At 35.7% G+C, this 27,615-nt stretch overlaps 2 protein-coding genes across 2 annotated transcripts; both read left to right on the plus strand.

Moving 5' to 3' along the window:
* Positions 1-2,894: 2,894 nt before the first annotated feature.
* On the plus strand, positions 2,895-18,818 carry dhx16 (DEAH (Asp-Glu-Ala-His) box polypeptide 16). The gene is made up of 21 exons (XM_077207974.1): positions 2,895-2,977; positions 3,399-3,601; positions 3,702-3,940; positions 4,422-4,596; positions 4,713-4,769; positions 4,943-5,197; positions 5,884-6,123; positions 6,725-6,913; positions 7,959-8,069; positions 8,232-8,347; positions 8,455-8,665; positions 10,209-10,307; positions 11,189-11,341; positions 11,596-11,736; positions 12,078-12,240; positions 13,265-13,383; positions 13,630-13,697; positions 13,803-13,965; positions 14,899-15,060; positions 16,509-16,682; positions 18,455-18,818. Exons 2-21 carry the CDS (start codon positions 3,404-3,406, stop codon positions 18,581-18,583), a joined length of 3,162 nt encoding a protein of 1,053 aa, XP_077064089.1. The 5' UTR covers positions 2,895-2,977; positions 3,399-3,403; the 3' UTR covers positions 18,584-18,818.
* A 3,852-nt stretch (positions 18,819-22,670) lies between these two features.
* On the plus strand, positions 22,671-27,181 carry rnf183 (ring finger protein 183). The gene is made up of 2 exons (XM_077207975.1): positions 22,671-22,846; positions 25,494-27,181. Exon 2 carries the CDS (start codon positions 25,557-25,559, stop codon positions 26,469-26,471), a length of 915 nt encoding a protein of 304 aa, XP_077064090.1. The 5' UTR covers positions 22,671-22,846; positions 25,494-25,556; the 3' UTR covers positions 26,472-27,181.
* Positions 27,182-27,615: the final 434 nt, after the last annotated feature.

Below are 27,615 nucleotides of genomic sequence, written 5' to 3' on the forward strand. Positions count from 1 at the left end.
AAACGTGCTTTCGTGCTTTGGCTGGCGTGCTGAGCCAGAGAAGGACGCACTCAGTGCTGTCATATATCTGAGTGTTTTCAACCACATAATGTTTATTTATGTATAAATACACATAAGTACTAGCAAAACAATGATTTTGAGTTTGTAAAATACACACTGATGTCTATGGAAGCGGCAATAATAATCCTTTTCATTATAACAAGATGACACGTTTTATTCATATCAGATACACATTGTGTAAGTAGCTTTACATTTTACCATATTCTTCTCCCAGTTCACCGGCCACTTACTTTCATGTATTTCGTGAGAAGTGGAGGAATTGAGTGTTGTAAATCCAACAGATCCGATTCTCTGAACTGTGAAACAAACTATACAGCTCAACTAACGCGATCGTTATAAAGGTGTTTAAACAACAAAACACTTCCACCTGCACATATTTGACAATCGGAATATCAGTATTTCATGCTATAGCTAATACATTTGTGAATATTTTAATAAAAAAAGAAAAATGACATAAAAGCAGATCATCATTCATTTAGCGCTGTGTTGTGGTTGCGCGGTGTCACGTGACAAGAAATGACGCGTCACCATGGAAACATTAAAGTGACAAGTTCTAAATAACTGTCGCCTTGAAAAACTCGGGGGGTCCGTTAGAATATTTTAAACGTACTTGTGAAAGGGTTAATAGTGAAACTGTAAGTTTAACTGTTCAAAAACAGCGCCATTATTACCTCATGAGAAATTAATATAGCTTTTTAGTTGCTAAACTATAATTCTAATCAAATAGCTAGAGCAGCACTGACAACACGTATCTGTGCGAGTGTGTGTCCGTACTGTGTGTGCATTTGAGTGGGAGAGAGAGCGGGAGAAAGAGAGTATGTGCTTTCTTTAGATAATAAAACATAATTTTGTGCCAAAAAACATGGAAATAATATCTTGTTTTTAATCCTGTTGTTTACTTTATTTATTTGCTTGGACAGTGTCATTGTGGGTTTTGGTTCTTTTGCTGTTGTAGGGTGCAAGGACCGTATGAAATAACTGAAATTATTGTCAGAAGTGTAAAAGTCCAGGTTCAGAAAGTACAAGTCCTTCTCAGTGTTTTGTTTGGCTTTGTGCTTTGTCCTATATATTTGTTCTTGTCAACAGACATTGCCTAGTTGTTCCGATAAATTAGTAAATTTTGATGTGTATGTTCTCTGTTTATATCGTATTGTTCTGTCGTCCTTACTGTATTGTTCCTACTTATGCTCATGTGTATGTTCTTAGTTTATGTCAATTTGTTTTATTGTTTTGTCATCATGCTTTGTTGTCCTTACTGTCATACTGTTCTGTCACCCTTTCTGTTGTCTTGTCGTCATTACTGTTGTCCTGTAATCTTGCTCTGTTGTCCTTACTGTCCTCGTTATCTTGTCGTCATTACTGTCATCTTAACTGTCATCCTATTCTGTCGTCCTTACTGTCAGCTTGCTCTTTTGTAATGTCGTCTTGTTATAAGAGTTAGAGGTATCCCCCTGCCTCTCATAACCTTCTCACATCAATGGAATTATTTTGTAAACCTACTTTGGTTTTATTTTGACAGCTTTCCGTGAGGTCTGCGTCTGTACACGCTTGAAACAGTTTGCAAACGATAGTAAGGATAACAAACCAAGATAACAGATCAAAATTCCAGCACGGATTACAGAACAAGACGACAGTTAAAACGTCAGTAATGACGACAAGATAACAGTTAAGATGACAGATTAGGACGACAGCAAGGACAACAAAGCAAGATGACAGAACGACAGAAAAATATGATATAAACAGAGAACACACACATCAACATATACTATTTTTTTATCTGAACAACTAAGCACTGACTTTTGATAAGGACAAATGTATAGTACAAAGCAGAAAGCAGTCGACTCATTTTTGGCACAAATATAATCCCATAATTTGAGGCACAAATGGAACCCCATACTGTAACCATTCACTGAAAATAAATGTGCGGTTTAATATATATATAGTGTCATATTAAGGTATTATCTTATGTTTAACATTAATATCAAGTGGATGTGTTATGCTTATCCGTATTAACACGTCCACCTGAAAATATGTTGATTTGTATTGTAAGCAGAAGAAAACATCTGGTGCTCTTCACGCTTTTACGCTCGACTTGTATTCTGACATGATGAAAGGAATCAAATCTTAGGACTCGATGGAAAGAGTTTGTAACGCTTTGACCAGGATAGCTCTCACGAAGTCAATAGAAGAAAGAGCTTAGAGGCGTAAAGGCTGTATCACGCACATTTAATTTAACACAGGCAAACGCGATCCTCTCACACATGAGAGATTACTCTTTCAGCGTCACAAAATAAAACTGGTGAAACAAAAGTATATAAAGATGTAGAGCACGCTTAGCATCTACGGTGGATCACACTCAACTCAACAGCGTCATCACGCATAGCGCATGTCATGAATGACGTGACGTGATCGAGGGGTCTCTTAAAGGGGCACACCACACAATAATGTGATGCATATAAATACACAGTTTCGTTCGTTACAGATGTACAGTAAAATATATAAACGTTACAATCTATTGTATACAAGCATGTGGTACCTGAAATAAACACACATAAACATCTATAAAATTACTATAAACATGCCTTATCTAATCACAAATAATAATTACGACTTGCGTTGAGAAAACTAACCGGTCGGTATCACGTGACCACGCAGTTAACGTTACACCGGCGATAATTTACTTTTTACAAGAAGATATTCTTCTGAAGTATTATTCAGATCAATCGGTAGCGACAACAACAACTTTCTACTCGTCTATTTTGTGTCTATGTCTAAGTGACGTTTGAACGTTTTACTCAGACCTTTATTTTGACAGTTTGCATTAAGAAAACAGTGACTCGGAAATATTTTTTTTTTACCCGGAAGTAACTTAGTGTTAATGTTTTCATAGGAGAAAGCGTGTGGAGGCACTACTAACGTAAGTCTAACGTTTCTTATGATTTATGATGCTGTCATGTTTTTATTCATGTGCATAAACCACAATACTCTATGTACATGGTGCGTTTGAATACATGGGTCAGAAATAATCTAGTCTAGTAGTGTTGACTTGCTGTTCATTTCCACGATCAGTATCGGAATAAAACAATCTCAGCCTTCTTGTGTTCATAATTTTCATTAGAAATAAGATTTGACGGCTTGGTTTAATCAAATATTGAATCCAAGTCGGTCGCATACAGTTTTGAACTTGTTGCTCATTTGGCTGTGTTATCTAGTAAATATTTATCATCATTGCACATACTGATGATGGATAAATGTATTGTGATTCACTTTTATATTATGTTGATTAACATGTTGACGCAGAATTGTATAAAATAGATGTGGTATGTTTTTGTGCACAGTCACAATGGCCAATCTGGAACAGTGGGTTAGTGACCAGCTCCATGACATCCTGGGTTTGAGTGACAGATATGTGGCTCAGTTCATGATCGGTCTGGTGAAGAAGTCTTCTGGACCTCAGGACTTTGTGGCTCGGCTTCAGCAAACCGGAACCATTGACATTGATCAAAGAATCACAGCGTTTGCACATGAGCTGTATAACAAAGTATGGTTTTATAATAATCAGACAGTATGTTTAACTGAATTCATAAACTAAGACATACATTTACTGTACATATCTATCTGACAAAGACCCTCCCTTTCAGGCTCCCAAAAAACATGTGGCAGAAAAACCCGCCCGCGCGATTGAACGACAAGTCATGGAAATTGAGAGAAAGAACAGAACCTACACTCTTCTGGAGGACAGTGAGAGTGATGGAGAGACAGCTGGGGAAATAGGAAAAGAGAAGAAAAGCAAAGACCGGGACAAAGGAAAGAAAAGGAAAAACCTCAGACAGAAACGTGAGGAAAGTCCATCATCCAGTGAAGAGGAAAAGAAAAAGAGGTGATTTTGATACTCTAAAACAGAGGTTTTCAATCTTTTAGATGCCACAGACCCCCAAATATGATCCTTGTGCAAGAGACTCCCATCCTAAAATCTAAAAACCAATCCATGTAGTTGCTTGTATAAAGACAATTTATAAAGACAAATATATATGTCAAAGTATTAGTCTGAAAATATTTAGTTTCTATGAAGTTACATATAAAAAACGTTCTACTCATTTTAGTACTGTACTGTTATATGTATTATTTACTTTTTTTTGTACAAATATACAATATATCTAAATGTTTTTACATAGTTTTTCCCTAACATTTCAATAAACCCGCTAGCACTTCCTTGCATGCACTAAATCATACAAATTAACATTCTCAATTAAAGGCTTTAAATGTGGTTCATTCAATCCGAAAGCGAGAACTGTTCGTTTTATTATTGTGCTTTTTTCATCAGTGATTTATTTCTCTTGTTTGATTTTTGCCTCTTTCAGCACTAAGGTCATGGATGAGCCAAGAAAAGCTGCTAAAGAGGAGGACGAGGAAGAATGGGAGCGGGAAGAGAGAGAGAGAATTCAAGATCTGGAGGAGAGGGACGCTTTTGCTGAACGAGTGAAACAGAAAGACAAAGACAAGACAAGACACATACTTGAAAGAAATGACAAAAAGGTAATGCAAAATACATTTTTGCTCCCAACAAAATAAAGTCTGCTAGTTTACTATTGATGGATCTCGGTATGATTTGGTAAAATATGAGGGCTGATGATCTGTTTTCATCATCTCAGGCGTATGAGGAAGCTCAGAAAAAGCACAAAATGGCTGAAGAGGATCAAAGGAAAATGGTGAGAAAGTTTCGTTACATGCACAACAATGTTCTGATGCTAATTCTAAGTTTTTTTATGTAAGCATGTTAACCCGATTGCCATAACCCTTTTAATACAACATTCCGGTTTTTAGTAATCCGTATAAGACAGCTGTGATTGATACCTGTTGACATTCAGTGTGGTCTCTTCAGCTTCCAGAGTTAAGGAAACAGTCACGTCGGCAGTATCTGACCAAAAGAGAGCAGGAGAAGCTGGAAGACCTCGAGGCTGAAATTGCGGACGAGGAATACCTCTTCTCCACTCAGAAACTCACCACTAAGGAAAAGAAAGATCTAGACTATAAGCGGCAGATCAGAGACCTGGCCCGAGACTACAAGAAAGCAGGAGCTAAAGAAAAAGAGGAGAGAAAGAACAGATACTACATGCCGGAAGAGAATAGAAACAAGGTAGGTCTAAGAGCTACAGTGGGGTTATGATATACTTAAATTCAAAATGGCAATGCTTCAATATTTAAATAAGTGATCAAAATGAAATCTCATGCTAAAAATATTTTCATCTTTTTAAAGTTATTACTTTTATTAAGGATGCATTAAATTGATCAAAAGTCACAGTAAAGACATTTATAATATTCCCAAAGAATTTTATTTCAAATAAATACTGTTCTTTTAAACTTTCTATTCACCAAAGGATCTTAAAAAAAAATGAATCGCAGTTTTCACAAAAAGCAGCACAAGTGTAATAAATGTTTCTTGAGCATCAGATCATCATATTAGAATGATTTCTGAAGGATCATGTGACACTGAAGACTGGAGTAATGATGCTGAAAATTCAGTTTTGCCATCACAAGAATAAATTACATTTTTAAATATATATTCAAATAGAAAACAGTTATTTTTAATTGTAATAATATTTCACAATATTTCTGTTTTACTATATTTTTGATCAAATAAATGTAGCCAAAATCTTAACCGACCCCAAACTTTTGAAGAGTAGTATATTACAAATATAGTTGCTTTTGATGGAAACTTGCAATGTTTTTCTTATTTTAAATAACCATGAAGTAATTTATTTTACATACGTAACTTTAATTATTTATTGTTTTTCTCTTCTCCTATTTTTCCATTCCTTTCAGTCCATTCCTCAAAAAGAAATGGAGCTGGAGTTTGAGGAGACTCCCAGAGAGGGAGGCGGGGAGCAGGGCCGCTGGGAGGAGGCGAGAGTGGCCACCGCTACCCTGCAGTTTGGGGCCAGAGAAGAGCGGGAACGGCGGATAAAGGAGGAGCAGGAGAAGTATCAGCTCATTTTAGAGGAAGAGGAGATGATCAACTTCGTCAGCACGGCCATTACCATGAAGGGAACGCTGTCAGAGAAGGTTGACATCACTCAAAAATGATATTCTGTGTATTCGTTATATTACTGTATAGAGGTGTGAATCTTCACTTGCCTCATCTTTTCCTCCAATTATTTTATTAATAATAATTATTATATACACAATATAGTTATTCTACTAATATTTATATTATAATCACAATATAGTTCATTGCATAATCAAGTGTAAAAATAGCCACTGCATAGTCTTTAGTGTATTTATTATACATAAATTGATTATTATAACAGCTAGAAAAGTTACTCAGTCAAGACCAGCGAGTGACTCCCTCTTTTCTTTTAATGTTTGATTAACAATTATGCATGTTCCTTTTGTCAAATCCATAACAGACGCAAGTGCTTTGCTTATCTTTTTTATTTATATAGCCTGTAATAGTACTTTATTTACAATAAAACAGTACATTAATATGAATGATAGGCCTAATTGTTTAAATTTCGATAATTTGGTTTGTATGCATTGATGCAGAATCGTTCAGATCAGCATTGTGATGCATCGTAAAAACGATTATGTTCCACAGCTCTATTTCTGTATGTCTTTAATACAGAGAGTAAATACAATCCTGTATCTTCCTGTTTTTGAACTGTAGGAAAGCGAACCTGAGATTTCACAAGCTGAGAAAGAGAAGCAGTCCATCCAGGAAGTGAGACGCAGCCTGCCCATCTTTCCTTACAGAGAAGACCTTCTAGCTGCCATCAAACACCACCAGATGTTGGTCATAGAGGGGGAAACCGGATCTGGCAAGACCACCCAGATCCCTCAGTATCTTGTGGAAGATGTACGTGCTTATAATAAAACATTTATTTGCAAATAGCTTTTAAGCTCAGGGTTTCTGTGGATCCAGTGGAGCTCCATGTGTGCATTTCTAGGTGTCACATGAGAATATAAAGTAACCAGGAACATGTAGGTCCTCCCAACTTAATCTATGACTGAAAAAAAACTTTAATGCAACAATAGATATTTTTAGGGATGGTCTTTATTGGGGTTTGGTGCCATAGTTTGCATCAATAGATTGCATCAGTAGTTTACATTAGCCAAGTGTCCATCCAGTTTACACATTTCTGTGCTTAAAATCTGAATAGCGGCACAACAGTATATATTATATTAAATGGTATGTTCACCCAAAAATGAAATTTCTGTCATCATTTACTCACTCTGATGTCGTTCCAAACTCATTAGACTTTTTTCTTCAAAACACAAAGATATTTTCATGAAATTTGAGATTTCTATCCCTCTATTTAAAGTCTTTTCACCCAATGCTCTGAGACTTAATCAAGGTAATTGCTTTATATGAAAAACAGACTTAATTTAGGCTTTTATTCTCATATAAACAGTGATCATTGAACACATCAAGAACTTATATGGTAAACAGAAGTTCAACCATACTTGCTTGATGCGCAAGAACAAACCTGATTGGTTATTTCAGAAGCTCAAACGAGCTGCGTAACACACGTATCAAGCAAGCATGCATTAGCTTTCATTTTCCATATTTGAGTTCACTTTGCACGTTTTCTGATCGATGTTGAATAAAAGCCTAAATTAAATGTGTTCAAAAGAGATTGTGTCTCTTCAGAAGACTTGGATTAAACCGGTCGATTAATATGTTTTTTTTTACGATCTCTTTATGAATCTTCAGAGTTTTGGGTGAATAGACTTTCAACGGAGGGACAGAAATCTCTCAGATTTCATTAAAATATCTTCATTTGTGTTCTGAAGATGGAAGAAAGTTTGGGTTTGGTATGACATTAAATAACAGAATTATTTTTGTGTGAACTAACCCTTTACGTCAGGAAAATTTAACTTCTTGATCTTTTTTCTTTCAGGGTTACTCTGAAGGAGGAATGAAGATTGGCTGCACTCAACCCCGAAGAGTGGCGGCCATGTCTGTAGCAGCTAGAGTCGCACAGGAAATGAATGTCAAACTAGGAAATGAGGTCATAATCCATCTGCTTATTAAATGTGATTTATACATGATGAGCCTGCATGCTTGCCATTGTGTTTGTGTACATAAGAGAAGTTAAAGTGTTAGTAAAATTGAGCATTATGTTTTTAATTGTGGCAAATGTGTTTCAGTAATGTTGTCTTACTTTCCACAGGTGGGCTATAGCATCCGTTTTGAGGACTGTACGTCAGAGAGGACCATCCTGAAGTACATGACTGATGGCATGTTGCTCAGAGAGTTTCTTACAGAGCCCGACCTGGCCAGCTACAGGTAAAAACTTACAGAATTAATTTTTTTGAGTGTAAAAAAAATATATATAGGTCTGCTTTTCATTGTTTCATTCTCTGTTCTGATTGGATGTTTTTCTCTGTGATCAGTGTGATCATCATTGATGAGGCCCACGAGCGAACGTTACACACAGACATCCTCTTCGGTCTAATTAAAGACATTGCACGTTTCCGCCCTGATTTGAAGGTTCTGGTGGCCAGTGCCACTCTGGACACGGAGCGTTTCTCCAGCTTCTTTGACGACGCACCTGTATTTAGGATTCCAGGCCGCAGGTTCCCTGTGGACATCTACTACACAAAGGTAATGGACCATGATTAAAGCATTCGGTTTGTCATACACGGGTGCAGTGTTTTCTGTTCTTTTTGAACTAGATGATGTGGCATGAGCTGTATATATGTGTGTGTGTGTGTGTGTATATATACAGGTGCTGGTCTTATAATTAGAATGTCATCAAAAAGTTGATTTTATTTCAGTAATTCCATTCAAAAAGTGAAATTTGGATATTATATTCATTCATTACACACAGACTGATATATTTCAAATGTTTATTTCTTTTAATTGTGATGATTAAAACTGACAACTAATGAAAATCCCAAATTCAGTATCTCAGAAAATTAGAATATTACTTAAGACCAATACAAAAAAAGGATTTTTAGAAATGTTGGACCAACTGAAAAGTATGAACATGAAAAGTATGAGCATGTACAGCACTCAATACTTAGTTGGGGCTCCTTTTGCCTGAATTACTGCAGCAATGCGGCGTGGCATGCAGTCGATCAGTCTGTGGCAGTGACAAAACTGACAAAAGTGAAGAGAACAAGAATGCGCAGCTGACGTTATTGCCTGTGCCTCTGGCAAAAAAAAACTGACCGGCTTGGAATTGGAAAGACGTCACCGGTCCGGGCCGAGTATGTGAAAAATTCGCTAATTCTGGTCCCTGGCCGGTCGATCTCTAATTCATATGTATATCCACGTTAAACTGTTTTGAAACAGCCCACAATTAGCAGTTGAATTGGTAATAGGTGACGGTATCATGATTGGGTATAATAGTTCCATCCATCCAGACTCGGTCTTCGCGAGCAAAGATGTAGACACTCAGACACACAGAAGGGATGTGCTTGACTGGCTGCCTGCAGTCCAGATCTGACTCCTATTGAAAATGTATGGCCGATCATGAAATTGAGAATCGGAGAATGATGACTACGCACTGTTATATCAAGCGAGATTGGGCAAAAACACATTTAAAAAATGCAATTAAAAGGAAAGGTCTTACAGTGGTGAACATGCCTCTGTCCCAACTATTTTGGAGTGTATTGCAACCATCAAAATCAACATTTGTTTATATTTGCAAAATACAGTTAAGTTGGTTAGTGAAAATCTTTAAAGTTAAATAAAGGTTACAGAGAATTAACAAATCACAGATTCTTGTCCCAAAATGTCCCAATTTTCTGGAATTGTACAGTAGATTATATTTCAAATATATTCAAATAGGAAACAGGTTTTTTTTTAAATGAATTGATATTTCACAATATTACCATCTGTACTATATTTTTTTATTTAAAAAAAATCAGTCTTAGAATGTAGCTTATATCAAAATAAATATACATTTTCTTACTGTTCATTAAAATGTTATAATGTATAAATTCACTATTACCATTTATAATGATTGATTTTACATTTATACGTTTATGTTTTTTTAATTTATTTCGACTAAATGGTATAGAATTGTAATATCAGCCATTCTTGGACATGGTGTAAGAATCCTGCTTAGTGATTTCTCTGATCTATTTTTGCCTTAATTTGTACATTGCACATTGTTAATATCACTTGTCTTTGGTTTCAGGCTCCAGAGGCCGACTATCTCGAAGCATGTGTGGTGTCGGTGCTACAGATCCATGTCACTCAGCCGACTGGAGACATACTGGTCTTCCTCACAGGACAGGTCAGTCCTTGACACTCAGTCTGTTTAAAGTTCATAGTTCCCTTCTGGATGGACATGAGCCATAAATCTATTAACATCTGAGTGAGTCACAGTATAGCAGTACTCCACGTTTTAATGTTTTTCCAATAACTTGTCACAGATTTTTCCCTTGACACACATTCCCTTCTGTCACAGTCACCTTGATTGTAACATATAAATCATGCATTTTAAATGTATGCATCATCTTTCATGTCAAATTCTTACATTCGAACAATAAATTCAGTTATAATAATAATAAAACGGGGCTTGTTACCAATCAAATTAAATAATTTAGCCTATAACCTGCAAAATTGCAACTGCAATAAATAGCCTAATGTTATGAGATTGATGTTTTAAATAAATGTTTAAATATACAAGAAAAAGTGCAACCATAATCATGTTGCGTTACGATTGCTTCCCTAGTTATTTTTAAGCTACTTGTCTGGTCGGGGAAGTAAAATTCTCTTTCACTTGGCCTTTCAAAAAAACACACTTATCCCGGAGAAACAAACAAGCGTAAATGTTGAACCGAAATCCAAAGATGAACCAAAGTTAACCGTTGTTAAATGTTGATCAATTTAAAAGACTTACATTGACAAATAAATAAATAAATAATAGGTTAAGCTTATCATTTTACCTTTTCCTGCGCCCCACAACGCTTCCCATATCTCTCCATTTTTGGTCATGAAGTTGAGAGGTTGATATTGATATAATAAATAAAATGCTAAACAATGGTTAAATAAAAACGTTTCCTTTCATAATTTTTAACAAACAATTTTGATTATTTATAAAGGAGATTTTCAAAGAATTATTTTGAAAATAATTCTTTGAATTATTGCCACCCCCCTCCTCTGGTGTTGCAGGAGGAGATCGAGGCGTGCTGTGAACTTCTACAGGAGAGATGTAGGAGACTGGGTTCTAAGATATCTGAGCTCCTTGTTCTTCCCATCTATGCCAACTTGCCCTCAGACATGCAGGCCAAAATCTTCAATCCCACTCCGCCTGGAGCACGCAAAGTAAGAACGCCATTCTCTTCGTCGGCCAGCAGGGGGCAGCATGTCTGTTGAAGTCTGTGGAAAGCTACAAAATACTTGTTCATTCATAATAGTAGATGCTTTTATCTAAAATGAAGCCTTAACAAAAGCTAATGCAAATTCTTATGTAAATGATTTTATTTAAAAGCTTTATTTTGTATATCATCTAAACTAAACTCACTAAACACTGAAAATGAAATTCTTGGGTAATGGTTTGTGTGTTTTTTCTTCTGTAGGTTGTGGTGGCCACAAATATCGCAGAGACGTCACTGACCATTGATGGCATCATCTACGTGATTGATCCAGGTTTCTGCAAACAAAAAAGCTACAATGCAAGAACAGGAATGGAATCTCTCATTGTCACACCCTGCTCACGTGTAAGAGAAGCTTCAAGAAACGACAAAAACAATCTCTCACATTTATCTGTCAAGAATGCAGTTGAAGCAAAAGTATTCAGAAAAGTCACAAAGACAGATTTACTTATGATATTGAATATATTAGTTGTTACATAGAAATTATTATTGTAGTTATTAGTATTATTTCAATTTTTAATGTGTGTCTGAATGTAGGAAATTCAATATACAGAGATAGCAGGTTATTGGCTGTCATTATCATTCGTCAACGAATCACTCATTTAGGTCATATTACTATATTGAAGGTTAAAATGGTAATTTATGTGTGTAATTAGAGATTGATAATGAGTTATATTATCACACAGGCCTCTGCCAATCAGAGAGCAGGTCGTGCAGGAAGAGTGGCTGCTGGGAAATGTTTTAGGCTGTACACCGCCTGGGCCTTTAAACATGAGATGGAGGAGACCACTGTCCCTGAGATCCAGAGAACAAACCTGGGAAATGTGGTTCTGCTGCTCAAAAGTCTTGGTAAGAATGAATGAATCAGTTTGTCTTGATGACTTTACCATAACAAATCTACACTTTAGCTTGATTTCTATGCACTGCAGGCATTAAAAAGATCAGATGACTTTAGTGAAGATTCCAAACCAAGAGGCGTTATTTAAAATAAAATAAAAAACAGCACAAACACACTTTCCTAATAAAACATACAGTATGACAAAAATATATTTCTTATGGTCTTAAAATATAAAACAGTAGATGTACTGTTTAAAATGAAGAAAATTATTTGAACATTTGTGGCTGACAAACGTTAGTGACACAAGAAAAGTTTTCTACACAAGAAAAGTAATATTGTGAAATATTATTTCAATTTAAAATAACTGTTTTCTATTTTAATATATTTTATTCATTTAAATTATTCCTGTGATTCAAAGCTGAATTATCAGTATCATTACTCCAGTCTTCAGTGTCACATGATCCTTCAGAAATCATTGTAATATGATGATTTGCAGCTCAGGAAACATTTCTTCTTTGATGAATAGAAAGTTCAAAAGAGCATTGACTTGAAATAGAAATCTTTGTAACTTTATAAATGTCTCTACTGTCACCTTTGATCATTTTAATGCATACTTGCTTAATATTAATATTTCTTTTCACAAGGATGCATTAAAATGTTTAAAAAAATATGACTGACCCCAAACTTTTGAACTGTAGTGTACTTCAACTAAAATCACCTGGTACTTGTTGGTTAAAATTAAATGAAAGAGAAATTAGTTCAGAGAAATGCTGTGAATGACATTCAGACATGTTAAATAGAGCTTAAATGGCCCAATAATTTTTAGAGCATTCTACTAAGGTTAGTTGTGTTGAATGTCTTTGTAATTATTTTTGCTATGAAGGATAATGGAAATTTGGGGTGTGGTACTGGGGAAATTGAATTGTTAATGCATACATAAACCTGACACACTTTTTCACTCCCTGTAATCAAACACTGAATGTTTTTTTATTATGTGCTTAATATCTAACATGTTTTTCCTGATCTCTGCGTCAGGCATAAATGACCTGATTCATTTTGACTTCATGGATCCTCCTCCTCACGAAACGCTGGTGTTGGCTCTGGAGCAGCTCTACGCTTTGGGCGCCCTCAACCACCTCGGTGAACTCACTAAGGTTTGCAAAAACAAATTAAAACGCCTTTATAAACCTACAGTTATGCTACAATTGGTTTTCTAAACCCTTGCGTACTTTAACTCAGATTTTCAATAAAAGGACTGTCAATAAGGGTTCTTGACATTGAAAATAAGTATACATAAATACTCTAATGCTGCATATTTATAATATCCCTCATGGAAATATGCCAATGTATAGCTCTTTTGTCCATGGTTTTGACTTCCTTTTGTTGTTCTTGCGCTGTAGCTCGGCCGAAGGATGGCTGAACTTCCGGTGGACCCCATGCTGAGTAAAATGATACTGGCTTCTGAACAGTTAGTCTAATCCGCTCAGAAATCACCTCAGTTTACTTATATGCTCATTTTTTTCATGGAGGCGTCATTGTAATGTTTTCAACGTTGTTCTTTGGTCTCTCCTAGTTATAAGTGCTCCGAGGAGGTCCTGACCATTGCAGCCATGCTGTCAGTGAACAACACCATTTTCTACCGCCCAAAGGACAAAGTGGTCCATGCTGACAATGCTAGGATGAACTTTGTGGTACCAGGAGGAGATCACATGGTGCTGCTCAATGTATATACACAGGTGTGTTTATGTGTGGATGTGGAATCACCACTCAAAGCGGCAATCAATCTCAGATCTGAAGCATTTTTATGACCAGGTAGTTGCGGCAACTGAAATGTTTTGTTTTTGTCAGAATACTCGTCTCATCTAGCGTTACTTCCTTATGAGAGCTGTGCAGCAATTATATAGGCGAACTGGTTATGCAGGCCTGTCCAGGCATACGTGCATGTGTGTATGTAGATGCTGGTGCAGGAAGTTCTTGTCTTTTTATATTTATAACTTTGGAGTGAACAGTGCTTTGTAAGAATGACTGTTCAAAAAGCAGAAACAAAGCCCATATGGATTAAAAATAAGACTTTTTGGCAGCATTTGGCACCTAAAATAAAGCATTTAGGAGTTTTTTGGGGGGGCTTGTTATATTACAGAATTGCTCAATAATTTAAGTTATAGACAAGATTGTATTTAGTAAACATTCATTTCAGTTTAATTCTTTCACTCTGTTGATCCTAATAGTATTTGTGCCATACAAATATCATTGTCTTGTAAGAATACTTCTGCCTAGAAAATGTCATATGTTGTGTTGATCTCCCAGTCCCAAAAAAGTTTTTCTTACAATTTCTTCAACCTTTCAGCTGGACCTCACTGTGCTTATTTTTTGTAAAATATTCAAATGTTTTCTACCATGTTTTCTTTTATTAATTTATATGTGAATTTATATCTTTAAATACATATTGTCATATGAACAACCATTTAAAAAATGGTCTCACAAACCTAAATCACATATAATGGTCATAGTCATTTGTTCATAAGAGTAATCTAGTCGTGTATCAGACTTGTCGTATGCGCAAAACACGCAATTATTGTCCCCAGAAAAGAAAATGTATTCCATAAAAACAGATTTATTTTCACCAGAAAAGAAAAATGTGTTAAATAGTCTCTCTCTTTCTCTGTCAGTGGGTAGAGAGCGGTTACTCCACTCAGTGGTGCTTCGAGAACTTCATCCAGTTCCGCTCTATGAAGAGAGCTCGAGATGTGCGTGATCAGCTGGAGGGCTTGATGGACAGGATCGAGGTGGAACTGTGCAGCTCCGACAGTGACAGCGTGCCCATCCGCAAGGTGGTTTCCTCATTTTCCCTACATCGCTTCCTTTCTTGCATTTCCTCCATTGATAATGTGTTTGGACATGTGATTGCTATCTAAACTTTATGAACCTGCGGCCATATGTATAAAGCTGCTCTGAGTAAAATGTTTGTCTTAAGTGTGTCAAAATATAAGAATTACGTAATATTACTCTTATTCCTTTACTTAAGAATAAAGATTCCTAAGTTTTAAGACTAGGTAACAGCTCCTAAATTATTAAAGAGTGCTGGATAGGTATCCTAACCTACTTAGGAGTAACAAGATGGCAGCAGAGAGGAGATCACACACATTGCAATGAAGATATAAGATGCACGATATATCGCCCCCAGTGGCGAACAGTGCGCATCTGAAGTGTCTCAGCTGAAGGAAATAATCCATTATTTATCGGCTGTAATGTATTGACCAAATTTTTTTATTGGCCTGATACATATATCGGCCGATATCGCCATGATGGTTTTGAATCGCTTGAAATATGATTGAAATCACTTCAAAAAAGGAAAATACAGTTAAGTGCAAAATGTGCCTTTTAGCTTCTTTATAAATAGCTCCTACACTTAAACAAGTCCTACTTTTTACTAATGATTTTTGACATTTAAGTTAAAGCTTAAGCCTGTTCTTAAGAGCATTTTTGAAAAGTTTTATACATGAATTTAGCTTTATAGACTGAATCCCCTTTAGTTTTGACACTCTTACTTGTGGCCTTTACTGGCTAAAAAGATTGAAGTAGAATTTGTGGCACAATTTGCATAGTCAACTGTTAAAGTAAGTGCTTTCTTGTCTCTTTAGGGCTTTTCACATTGTACTTAACCCGAGGTTTACATCTTTTTAGCGCATGTTACAATGTTTTTTGAATGGGGAATTTCAATCAAACTTTACTAAAATAACATTTCAAGAGTAAATCTGTACCTCATGGCTTTGTTTTTCAGAACTTCCTGTTCTATGAGAGACTAGTGTCACTTTGAATCATCAGTTTTTAAAAAAGACGATGTGATTTTCACGTCAGTGTATTTCAAGAGGCACACTTACACAGTAGCCGAATGCATGCATACTCACTGTGCGCTACTATATTTAGCAGATGCTTTTGTATATTTAAAGGAGTTTGGCATTGATGAATGCAGGTTATGTGACTAAGAATCATTTGTGGCATGAGTAACTGCACAGATCATACACTTGTCTTCAGCCACAATAGAAAAACATTTTTTGGACCAGCCAAATATATTTTTGTCTGTGATGCTGCTCAGTATTGCATCAGTAATTTATACAGTTTAAATGTGATTGTATGAAAATTATTTGACTTTAGGATGCCACGCCCACGATTGACCAATCAGAATCATGTATTTCATAGAGCCTTTGTAATAAGGATTAATACACTGTAGTGCAACTTCACCAGATCATTATATAAATGTGCTTGCTTTTTCTTCCAGGCTGTGACTGCGGGATATTTCTACCACACAGCACGCTTGAGTAAAGGGGGTTATAAAACAGTCAAACACCAGCAGACTGTTTACGTCCATCCCAACAGCTCACTCTTCGAGGAACAGCCACGCTGGATGATCTACCACGAGCTGGTCTTCACCACCAAAGAGTTCATGAGACAGGTATGGAGTCGTCCTTCACATTCTTTGTATTTTGAATCAGATATAACTAATATTATTGAAGACAAAAATCATACTTTGTGTTAGGGATCTGAACAGACTGGTTCTTTTCGACTTGAGCCTGTAAACAACCGCAAAGCAACACTCTAAAATCCACTCCTAAAGGTGTGTTCATACTTGGCAGGTTTGGTTTGATTAAAACTAACTCTGGTACAATTGCTAAACGAACCAAAAACAGGGTGTGATGTCACAAGATGCCACCCTAAATAGGACAGAATGCTCAAGCATATCATAGGAGGATTGCAATTAATGTTAAATCTAGATTCAACTGCGCTTAGGTTTTGTCCATTACTAAATCAAACTGTTTTGATTTGTAATTAAACTTTCTGTAATTGAACTATCCTTCTTAAATGGTTCAGACATCACAATAGTTGGTTATCGTACGCCATCAGCTAAATTCAAAGCTTATTGATATCTGATCATCTTCATAACTGGACTAAATCAGAATTGGTCATCATTGGAGACCTGAACTGGTACTGGTTATCCTCTGAGGTATTCAAAGAAACTTGTGACTCTCTGGGTTTGGTTCCGTTGATAAAATCAAAGGCACGGATGCATCATAAAGATATGTCCAAATCATCATTATTGGACTGTATTTTAATTAATGTACCTCCAAAAATGATCTGCTGCTGGTATTTTTTATGACCATTGTGCAGTTGTGTGTGTGAGAAACTTGGGAGAAAAGACCCCAAGAATATATTGTGTATTATTTACAAAAGACTTTAAACAAACAAGCCTTTTTCTATTACAGTTATTGATTTATACCATGTTTCTATAATGGATGAAGTTGAGCAAGCATGGGATTATTTTAAAAACGACTTTTTTAATGTTATGTGATAAACATGCTGATTGCTCCTTTTATCAAAATTTTAGGATAGGTGGAGAAACCAATCCATGGTTTAATGACGCTATTTTTACTATTATTAGACAAAGATATGCCGCATGGACTAAAGCAAAGAAATAAAATAATCCGTCAGTTTGGCAGTCTATAGCACATTTCATAATAAATGCACTAAAATAGTAAAAAAAATACAGTCATTATTATTATTTATTATTTTTCTATGTTAAGTGATGATTTAAATAATAGTAATCTAATCTAATTTACCTGAATTATGAAACATAAATCAGAACAAGTGGATTTTTTAAAAATAATTGTATTAATGTTTGTCCAGTTCCTTTACATAATGATTTAAATGTAAATAAGATAAATGAAAATATTGATGTTGTTTATCTTTGCCCTACAAAGATACTTATCTTCTCACTTATTTCTACTGTACTAGTTCATGAAGCTTTATTTAAATTAGATGGTTGAAAAAAATGAAGATAAATATTCCTCTACTTTATAATATATAAAGGTGTACGACAAGGTTTGATTTTAGTTCCTATTTTATTTTCAATTTATTTCAAAGACATTGGGAAAGGAATTATGAATTATGAACAAAATACACCCAACAATTGAATTCCAGGTGCTGTTTTTTTAATCCATTTCACATTTTCAAATCTCTTTGTGAGTATTCAGCTGATTAAAAAATACCATATACATGCATACAACTACAAGTGTGAACACACCATTAGAAATCTCATTGTAATGCTTTATCAAACACTGAAAATACCCTAAAGTCTTGTCAGCAAGTTTTGCACTTAATTATTCATCAGAAAATGTACAAATATGCTTTATTCTAAACCTTATTCAAAAAAAAAAATCTGTCTTTCAGGTGATTGAGATTGATAATGGCTGGCTGCTGGAAGTAGCTCCTCATTATTATAAGAACAAAGAACTTGAGGACGGCAGCAGTAAAAAGATGCCACGCAAACAAGGCAAAGCCCGTGAAGAACTGGGCTGATCCTGAGATAAGAGACTCTTCTGCCCAATATTACTCTGAATCTGCACAGACAGACGGACGGACGTGAGATCAGCAGTGTCAGAATCTCCAGGAGTGTTCATCTGGAAATTATCAGACGCTTTGTTTGGTAATTTGCTGATCCTGTGTAAAATATTTCGGCGACTCGTAATTTTATGTTTCAGCTAAAGTTGTTTTCATGTGTTTGAATGAGGAAATATATTTTTGTTGACTAGTATGCACATGTTTTTTTATTGTTATTCAGTTATTCAGATATTATGTGACCTCTGAAACTATTAAAGAGATATGGCTTGATGCCATATATAATATAGCTTTATTTATAGCTTAGCTTTCAATATAAAAGGAGAGGGTTGTGCAATAAAATGTATTTATTAATGCAGAAAGGTTAATGTGCTAACAGGCACACCCTGCAGTTTGTTTGAATATTGGAGTATGGATCAGCATAATCCAAGAGCAGAATTTTCATGTAAAATGCGATTTTAATTTTTAACTTTTATTTATTTATTTATTTACATTTACCATAGAAAAGCATAATTCTGTCCCCTGTAAAGTTCTTGTGCCATATAGTTTAATATATAGCCAGCAGTCAATGATTGATATTTTCCAGTAATTTGAATTTTACCCTGAAGCTCCCAGATGAACAGAAACAACAGCTGAAATTAGCCGTTAGTCAATGAGTAGCTAAAGTAATCAAATTGACTGTCGATGTCAACAGAAAGGTTTTTCACCAGAAATCCATTTAAAGGCAGGATAGGCAATTTCAGAGAGGCTAGCAATAGCGTGATAGCTTTGAAAGCACAAGATCCCAGCCTCCTTTCAGAGCGTCTCCAAAATCACGCCTCCTTCAAAACACACGAACGCACACAGCAGAGTCTACAAAGCGGCACGAGAGACGGCGTTAAACTACCTCATGTCTCAAAGCACATAACATTACAATAATAATGAATGTAAAAAAAACTTAGAGCTCTCACTTGTACCACCTGACTGATGCAGACTCATTTTTGCTGTGATAGAGTTGACATTGAAATGCATAATTCTGTACAAATCTGATTAGGAACGCATTTTAAACCACTTTCAAATATGGTTTGAATCAGATTTGAAAAAATAAGATTTCATGTGGTTTATTTTCTGTCCAGACTTCAAAAAACCCATATGGATAAAATCTGGATATGCACAAAATTAGATTTTTTTTAACATAGCCTAAATATCCTCCGCAACTTACTGCAAACTGGCATTCAGAACTGCATCCATATAATTTGCAACACCACACTTCCTACGATCCAGTCAATTCCCGAAAGACGGAATAAGATCCCACCTTCATTTTTCTCATTATAGAAGCCATTTAACACGGATATGGGGTGAATTGCCCTAATGTGGGACATTTTTTGCACTTCAGACTTCTGTGACATATTGCGATGTGTAACCAAAAAATGATATCCACACCCAATACTTTTTTAAAAACCCCAGTATGTGTCCCAATCAAATCAAAGAAAATTCAGATAACCCATTCATCAGAGAAATTATAGACATATTAGCGCTCTTATTGCAAGTTGTCTGAGAAAATCTGCAGCTTCCTAATGTGTGACAGTTGTGTTCCCAATATGGTACACTGAAACATCTATGATAAAAGACCAAAAATCACATTGCTTCATGTAGAATAGTATTATCTTATTTTATTTTAGATTCTTTTTAAAATCTTAGTTAGTAATTTTCTTGGTTATGAATGGATGAAACATTAAAAAATAACAACATTTTTAGTTATATTATCCATTTCCAGTAAACCAGTATCACAATCCATAAACAAGACCATTATATCAGTTATAGTGATGAATTTTTAAAACACCTAACAAATAAACAAAGAAACTTCGGACCAAAATAATTTGGTATAATTACAACTAAAAAATAAATTTACAATTGTTTCTGTTTCCACTTTACAAAAAACAGCATAATGGAGAAACCCCTTCTTTAAACTTGCTGATAAAATCATTACATGGATAATATCTATTTATTATTTTAAAGTGAGTTTCTTTGACTTATTTATTAGGAATTACATATTTATTCATATCTGACCACAGAATCTGAAAAAAGGTAATGAAAATCCTGTTTCCATTTCATCAATACCTTAGGTGAAACATTTTTTTCTTTAGTTAAGATTTGTCTAATATAAACATTATTAATATTTGTATTAAAATTAAAACAAAACAAAAATTAAACCATGCCCCACCACACATTTTTGACTCATTGAAGTACTGTCCCACATTAGGCTGATCATGCTGGCCCGGATTTGGAAACCACATTTCCAAATGTGGGACACTAGGAAATTTGATAAAAAATATAAAATATATAGTTTATACACATAAAGTTACACTACTTTTTGATGGAAAAACATTTCATAAGCATATTAGGCTAAAAAATAGCAGGATTGCTTTGTTTAAAATCTATTTAACTCCTTAACATCAAATTTGTTAAAGCTCTATGTCATTAACCTTCATATGGTTTTCACACAAGGTGTCTCCTGTTTGATGATTGCTCCACCCTCAAATATGATTGGACATTTGATAGGTCATGTGATTTTGATCACATGACACCACAGCTTTGTCTAACCCATAGTTTCACTGTCATTCTTGTATTTATGGGGGACCTACAAACACTGGACCTTAGGTGTCCTACATTAGGCAGTGTCCCACATTAGGGCAATTCACCCTACATCATAATGGGAAAGAAACTATCGCACTATCCGCTTCACGACAACTTTAGGGGGGCATTCACACAGAACACGATTTTGCATTTAAAAACAAGAGACAGGGCAGTGGAATTAATTCTTTTTTAAGTTCTATAAATGTTTTTGAAATGTGCCACATTTTTAGTTGAGCCATGCCATGTGAGATGCTGCAGAAGATGCGATATGTGAGCGTAACGATTAAAAAACAAAGCATAAAGATCTACCCCAACCCTAACCGGACGTAAATAGATTGTTTGAAAAACATACGAATGAGATGTGTGCGAAATCAAATGAATTAGCCACCAATTTGCCAAAATGTAAGATATTATGAATATTGCCATGATAGTGTGTTCTGTTGTGTGAACGGCCCCTTATCAAAGTCCCTCTGCATTTCAAGTTTTTTTTTTTTAAACCATACAATCAAAAATTCCTACGTACTAAACACCAGTCAGAATACGCTAGTTTTCCTTCATTTGCAAACTGGTAACTTATCTGAGGCGATCACCTTGCATTGTTCAAACCTACCAGCGACTACAATTAACCGCTACATCTGCCCTCTACTAAAAACAGTCCGGAAATCTGATCCTCCAAGTGCAGCCCTGTGAATTTTGCATACGGCTTATCCAGTCATCTAGAAATTGCATTTCTGGTCTTCTATCTTACTGGGAAACAATGGTGGCAATAGTGTCTTAACAACACTTAATCAGGGATAAAAGTAGCCTACAGGTACAATGGCTATGTGTGATAAAGTGAATTGATTCACACCACAACAATTATAATCAACCTTTATAACACAAAATTTCTGCATGCTGGAATGGGATAGTGCTTTTATGAGTGTGTGTGTGTGTGTGTGTGTGTGAATAGCATTAAGGGTCACAATTTATCAGCGACTTCCTGTGATCTTAAACTTCAGTATTGCTTCTATCTAAATGGTGTAAATTTCCGGTTATATGTCCTGGAGTACAATACAAGTTTTTCGATGACACTTTGTTTTTTGTTGTTTTTTTGTTTGTTTTTTTTGGCTTGGACTAATAAGTAACCTAGCCACCACCCAGAACACCCTACCAACTGCATAGCAACATCCTGGCAGCGTTTGCATCGTGGCTGTGAGTTTATCATGAACAAACGTGACATTTTGATATTTAGAGCATTGAGAAGCACACTTGGTGGATTAAGTTTCATAAGGTCAGAAAAATAAAGCACAAGTATTAGTCAGTGGATTCCTCTCATTCAAACGGGAGTAAATGGCAACTGGACAAGTTTAACAGGTATGACAGGGTAAAACGAAGGAAGGCGGGAGGGGGAGAGATAAACATGCTGAAGAGGTGGAGATACGTTGCTTGCGTTAACAAACGGATGATAAAAACTGTAGTGATAGGTTTTGAGGAAGACAGAAAGGACTGGATTGCACACCTTTCACGTTGCGTTGTTGGATGCACACTTAGACTGGAATATGTGCTTCTGGAGCCAGGCAAACTTCAGGGGCACCTAACATCTGTGTTCAACTGCTCTTCAGCTCATAGGTAGATTGCAAGTTTTTAGAAATACTTTTTGTGATTTTAACTTATAAAATGCAGGTCCAACATGGAGATTGGGGCTAATTTACTGTAAAAAAAAAAAGAAGATACGATCAATAAGTTATGTCAACAAATGTTTTTACATTGCTTTAACTCGTCAAAATAAGATAAGCAATTTTTAAAAACAAATTGTTATACAAGATTAGACTATTTTAAGTTAGTTTAATTGACTTAAATAATCAAGTTGATTGTACTTAAAAATATAAGGCAGCAACTATTTTTACAGTGTTGTCACATGGCTATTAAAAATAAGGTTTTGAGTCAACAGTCCAATTACACAAATATATGTTCTCTCTGATTGTAGTTTTGTGTATTGACCAAGGGTCATTCTCAACTCTATAAAGCCTATACTGTAACATGTTTGATCCTCAAATTTCTAAGGCCTCTAAATTATCAACACAATCAAAACTTTGCTGAAAAACATGTACACAATCTACTAAACACATTCTGTCATCTGTGGAATATTTCATATTTTTAGCAGTTAAAAGACTAAAAAGAAATACAACTAGCTCAAAACCCTCTTGAATTAGATTTTTTTGTGTGAATTCTGTCCTCCAAACTAAAATTCATATTTTTGCTAATATTTTGCATGCATTTGTCACACGTTCTATGTTTTATTTTGTAATTTGTTTAAAAATGCTACTTAATTTTATTATTCAAGTGTGACAAAATGCCCCACATATTGCAATGTTAAGCAAATCAAGTCTTCTCTGTTAATTTTTTGGGGAAACAATGGTGAAAAGGCCTTTTTTTAAAAGCCTTTTTAATCCTTAAGGAACTGACTTTAACAAACAAACCTGGACAAACAGTCATGAAATTCACTTGCGTAAAAAGTGTGACAACTAGCCTTGATCTTAAATGAAGGGTGTGTTATTGTCATAGTTAAGTGACAGGTCTGAACTGACTTGATCTGGTTTGTGCCAAACCTGTGAATGTGGGCTTTTAATTTGGGAAGTCATTTAGTCCAAATATTAATTGTTCTGGAAAAATAACTAGTTCTGCTTTCTGCTCAAAGTTAATACTCCTAAAAATAAAGGTTTTGATTGTGGCCAGTTGGTATTACCTTTATAGATAGAATTGAGTGCAAAAACACGGGCTAATTTGATTACTGAACAACTAAACTCAACCTGGATTTTACATGTTCATAATATCACATTCTATAATGTAATTGTTTGCTGTAGACATTCCTTATTTTTTTCATGAGTTTCCTGACTTGTTTCACAGTTAAAGCTTAACTATAAGCAAACAGAATGAAACTGGGATCTGCACCTTCTTGTAAAAACTTGATATTCTGGTTGGCATTCCTGTACAGTCAGATTTTGAGTTTAGGTCAACACTCTTATGGGATTTACACACTAATTCTGGGTTAATTTGAAAAACCTTGTCAATTTGAAAGTTGGTTAGCACGTTATCCCTTGGTTATGGCTTTAATTGTGGTGGCAATGGAATGTAAAACAATATGGTTCTACAATACAACAGCGTGTTTAGCGACGTACGTTCATAAAATACCTCAGTACTCGGGCTGTTTTTTTTAAACAAACCTGGCAACCCTGTGCTTTGCTGGGGTGATGACTATTATTTTAGCAATTTACAAACAGATTGACCAGGCCATATTCGCTGAGATGTTATCAACCTCATAAATATGCAAATAAGAATGGTAGCCTGAGGTTTACAATTGTTCATTGTGTTAATTACTAACCCAAGATCACATGAACATTGTAAAACATGGAACAAGATAACTCTAGATAATTATGTAAACCCTGTAAAGCCTGACAAATCGTCTGAAAAATCTAATTTTTTAAATGGAAAATTTTATTGAACCTTTAAATTGCATATGTGTTTTTTGTTTTGTATCATACTTATGCTTTTATGGCTCATATAGTGAGAATATGGAGCTCACTTTAACTTGAGGAAGAAAAAACAACAACATTTTATTGCCATTATTGTCAATTTGGCATTTGGTGCAGTTTCTTAAATGTATATGGCCAAAACGTCAAATGAATTGAGAGATGAAATGAAAGATGTACAAATAAGCAAGTGAAATATTACTAATAATATAAAAGTTATTCTTACGCTTACTTTACAAAAATCATTCAAGATTTCAAAGCAAAAAGACATGTGAACCACAACCTGAAGAGGACGTTTTTAGAATGATACTAAAAGGGAAAAGGATAAACTATCAATGAGATGACATGGAAGCACGTTGTGCACTACATGTTTTTTTTAGCAAAGGTTTGATCATGTTGATCATTTAGAGGCCTTAGAAATTTAGGTTTATATGGGTTGATTTCAAATAAGAAAGATGGAGGAAACTCAAGGCCAGTCAAGGCCTATAATAGAATACAAAGAAAAGCAAGCAATAACCACTGTAACAAGCAATGTTCTCATCACACTTGACTGCTAATGGCAAATTTCAGTTTATGATCTCCACCTTTGAGTTGCATAGCTCTGCACTTTGGCAACCTGAGTTCGTTCTTGTACAAGGTCATGTCTCATGCAGCACTTTTTGAAATCATGTGCCTGTTGAATGTAAATTTCATCGATTGTATTTGTAATCTAGACTGATTGAGTATTGCTTCATGTCCCCTTGCAGGCTTTTCTCTACAACTCTTCAATTTTCTCTTAATCCGCTCCTGTGGATCTAAAGCTCTACACAATGAGTGACGGCAAAGAGAAACCCCAGGGCAGCAAAAAAGGGCCCAATGTCAAGCCGACAAGCAAGGGCAGCTTCAACCTGGGAACTTCAGAGCGACGACAGAAGCCCGACAAGCCTCTTAGGAGAAGCCGCAGCAATGAAGCGGAAAACCGGCGTGGTGAAGGTAGCCGGGGTAGAGAACGGGACAGGAAGGAGGGCGTAAAGCAACAACGGGGTCGGAGCGAGGAGAGAGGGAGGCGAGATTGCGACCACGAGCCTGGACACCACAAGACGGAGCAACCCACTGACGACCTGGAAGACACCGAGTGCATTGTGTGCTTCTGCAGCTTCGACAACGTCTTCAAGACTCCCAAGTTACTTTCCTGCGGACACACGTTCTGCCTGGAATGCCTGGCACGCATCAACGTCAGTTCTCCCGAGATCAAGATGCTGATTTGCCCCATCTGTCGGGAGCTGACGGTAATCCGACACGGCCGAGATCTGCCTCACCTGGGAAATAACGAAGACATCTTCCGGAAACTTCCGGCCGACATGCAAAGGGCGCTTTCCGTGCGCTTTAAACGCAGCAAGGGCAAACTCGTCCTTAAGAATCCCCCACCAAACAGCTTTATTAAGAGCAGCTTAAACCTGCCGGTGTTAAAGAAGAAAGAGGAGCAGGCCGGTAATAACCCACTTGGAGTCATGGAGGAAGGTCTGGGCCAGGCGACTATGATCGACGTGGGAAGACCGCCCAGCAGGATGAGGGGTCGCATGAGAAGGTTAATGTATTCCAATCAGTGCTATTATACTGTACTTGGAGCCATTATCATAATCACTGTGGCTCTTATGCTGGTCGGCATCTTCACCTTTGTGGTGATGCCCTTTGTGCATAATAGACCAACCCTAAACCAAACTACTCCAGGCACACCGGGATGATGAAAACAAGAAGGATGACGGGCAAAGCAAACAAGCTAGATTCTTAGTGGAGCCTGTTGCATTGAACAACACTGCATTTTTTGTTTGCTTTTGTGTGAGAAGCTTCAGACAGGCTTGATTGGAATGAACTGGAAAAACTTGAACATATTATCATACACTGAAGGTTGTTGAGCATGGACATATTTTACACAGACTGAGACATTACTATACAAAGGTCTGTAAGAACAAGGGGCAATGATGACGTCTATCTGACCAGTGATGAATTTTTAAAACTGAATCAATGTAGTTTTTTTTTTTAAAGGGCTGGATATTAAATAATAATACTATTGCACAATATTACTATCCAACTTTATTTTTATGAAGAATTATGTTTTTTAAAGTACTATAAGGTACTGTTTGTCTAGAAGTACTATATATATTGTATCTATATGGTTTGTGGTATTGGCGTGGAAAGACAAAAATGTGACAACTCACCAATGCAAACAATATCAGTCTGAAAATGTACATGACAACACAAATGTAAGCTCATAAATGTTCTTTCTCATGTTGGAAAGACATTTATTAGAAATGTTTAGTTCTTTGAATTATGCTGCACATAATGTAAATAATACACTCTTATATGTATAATTATAATGTATGTCATAGTTTTTTATTCATTTGCACAAATGGGGAGAGGCAAAAAAGTGGAAAATAATAAACATTTTAGACTATTTTCTGGTTGAGTGATAATATGCACTCTAAAAACATTTTTTTTGTGTCAACAAAATAAATAACTAGTATAGTATATACTTATATTTTTATCAATCAAACCTATAACTATAAGTTTAACAATAAAAAAAAGAAAATGACCAGAAACATAACCAATGCAGCAATCAGAAAACATCTGCTTTAGAATAATATTAAACTTGATACTCAATGGCTTTCACAATGTGGCTTTCACTCACACGTCACCTTCTAATGCCTTAAATGAAGCATAAACATACTAATATTTTCCAAGCACATTGGAACGGATGTGTCAGTAGGACTTTGGTTTCATAAATAAGGGTTAAAACTAGTTAAAGATATAATTCCATATACAAGAAAATTACAATGCAGCAGATAAAAGTGATGTCTGTTTGGATAGTAGAGTAAAAACAGCAAAACA

The sequence above is a fragment of the Siphateles boraxobius genome, unplaced genomic scaffold (assembly GCF_051911475.1).
Source record: "Siphateles boraxobius isolate OS27281-9 unplaced genomic scaffold, OSU_SipBor_1 6, whole genome shotgun sequence".
NCBI lineage: Eukaryota > Metazoa > Chordata > Actinopteri > Cypriniformes > Leuciscidae > Siphateles > Siphateles boraxobius.

What these genes read in the sequence shown, in the direction of transcription:
- dhx16 (XM_077207974.1), top strand. Translation starts at nt 3,404, where the DNA reads ATGGCCAATCTGGAACAGTGGGTTAGTGACCAGCTCCATGACATCCTG. An exon ending in CCCGACCTGGCCAGCTACAG is followed by an intron (nt 8,348 to 8,454) that starts GTAAAAACTTAC and finishes CTCTGTGATCAG; the next exon opens with TGTGATCATCATTGATGAGG. An exon ending in ACCTCGGTGAACTCACTAAG is followed by an intron (nt 13,384 to 13,629) that starts GTTTGCAAAAAC and finishes CTTGCGCTGTAG; the next exon opens with CTCGGCCGAAGGATGGCTGA.
- rnf183 (XM_077207975.1), top strand. Translation starts at nt 25,557, where the DNA reads ATGAGTGACGGCAAAGAGAAACCCCAGGGCAGCAAAAAAGGGCCCAAT.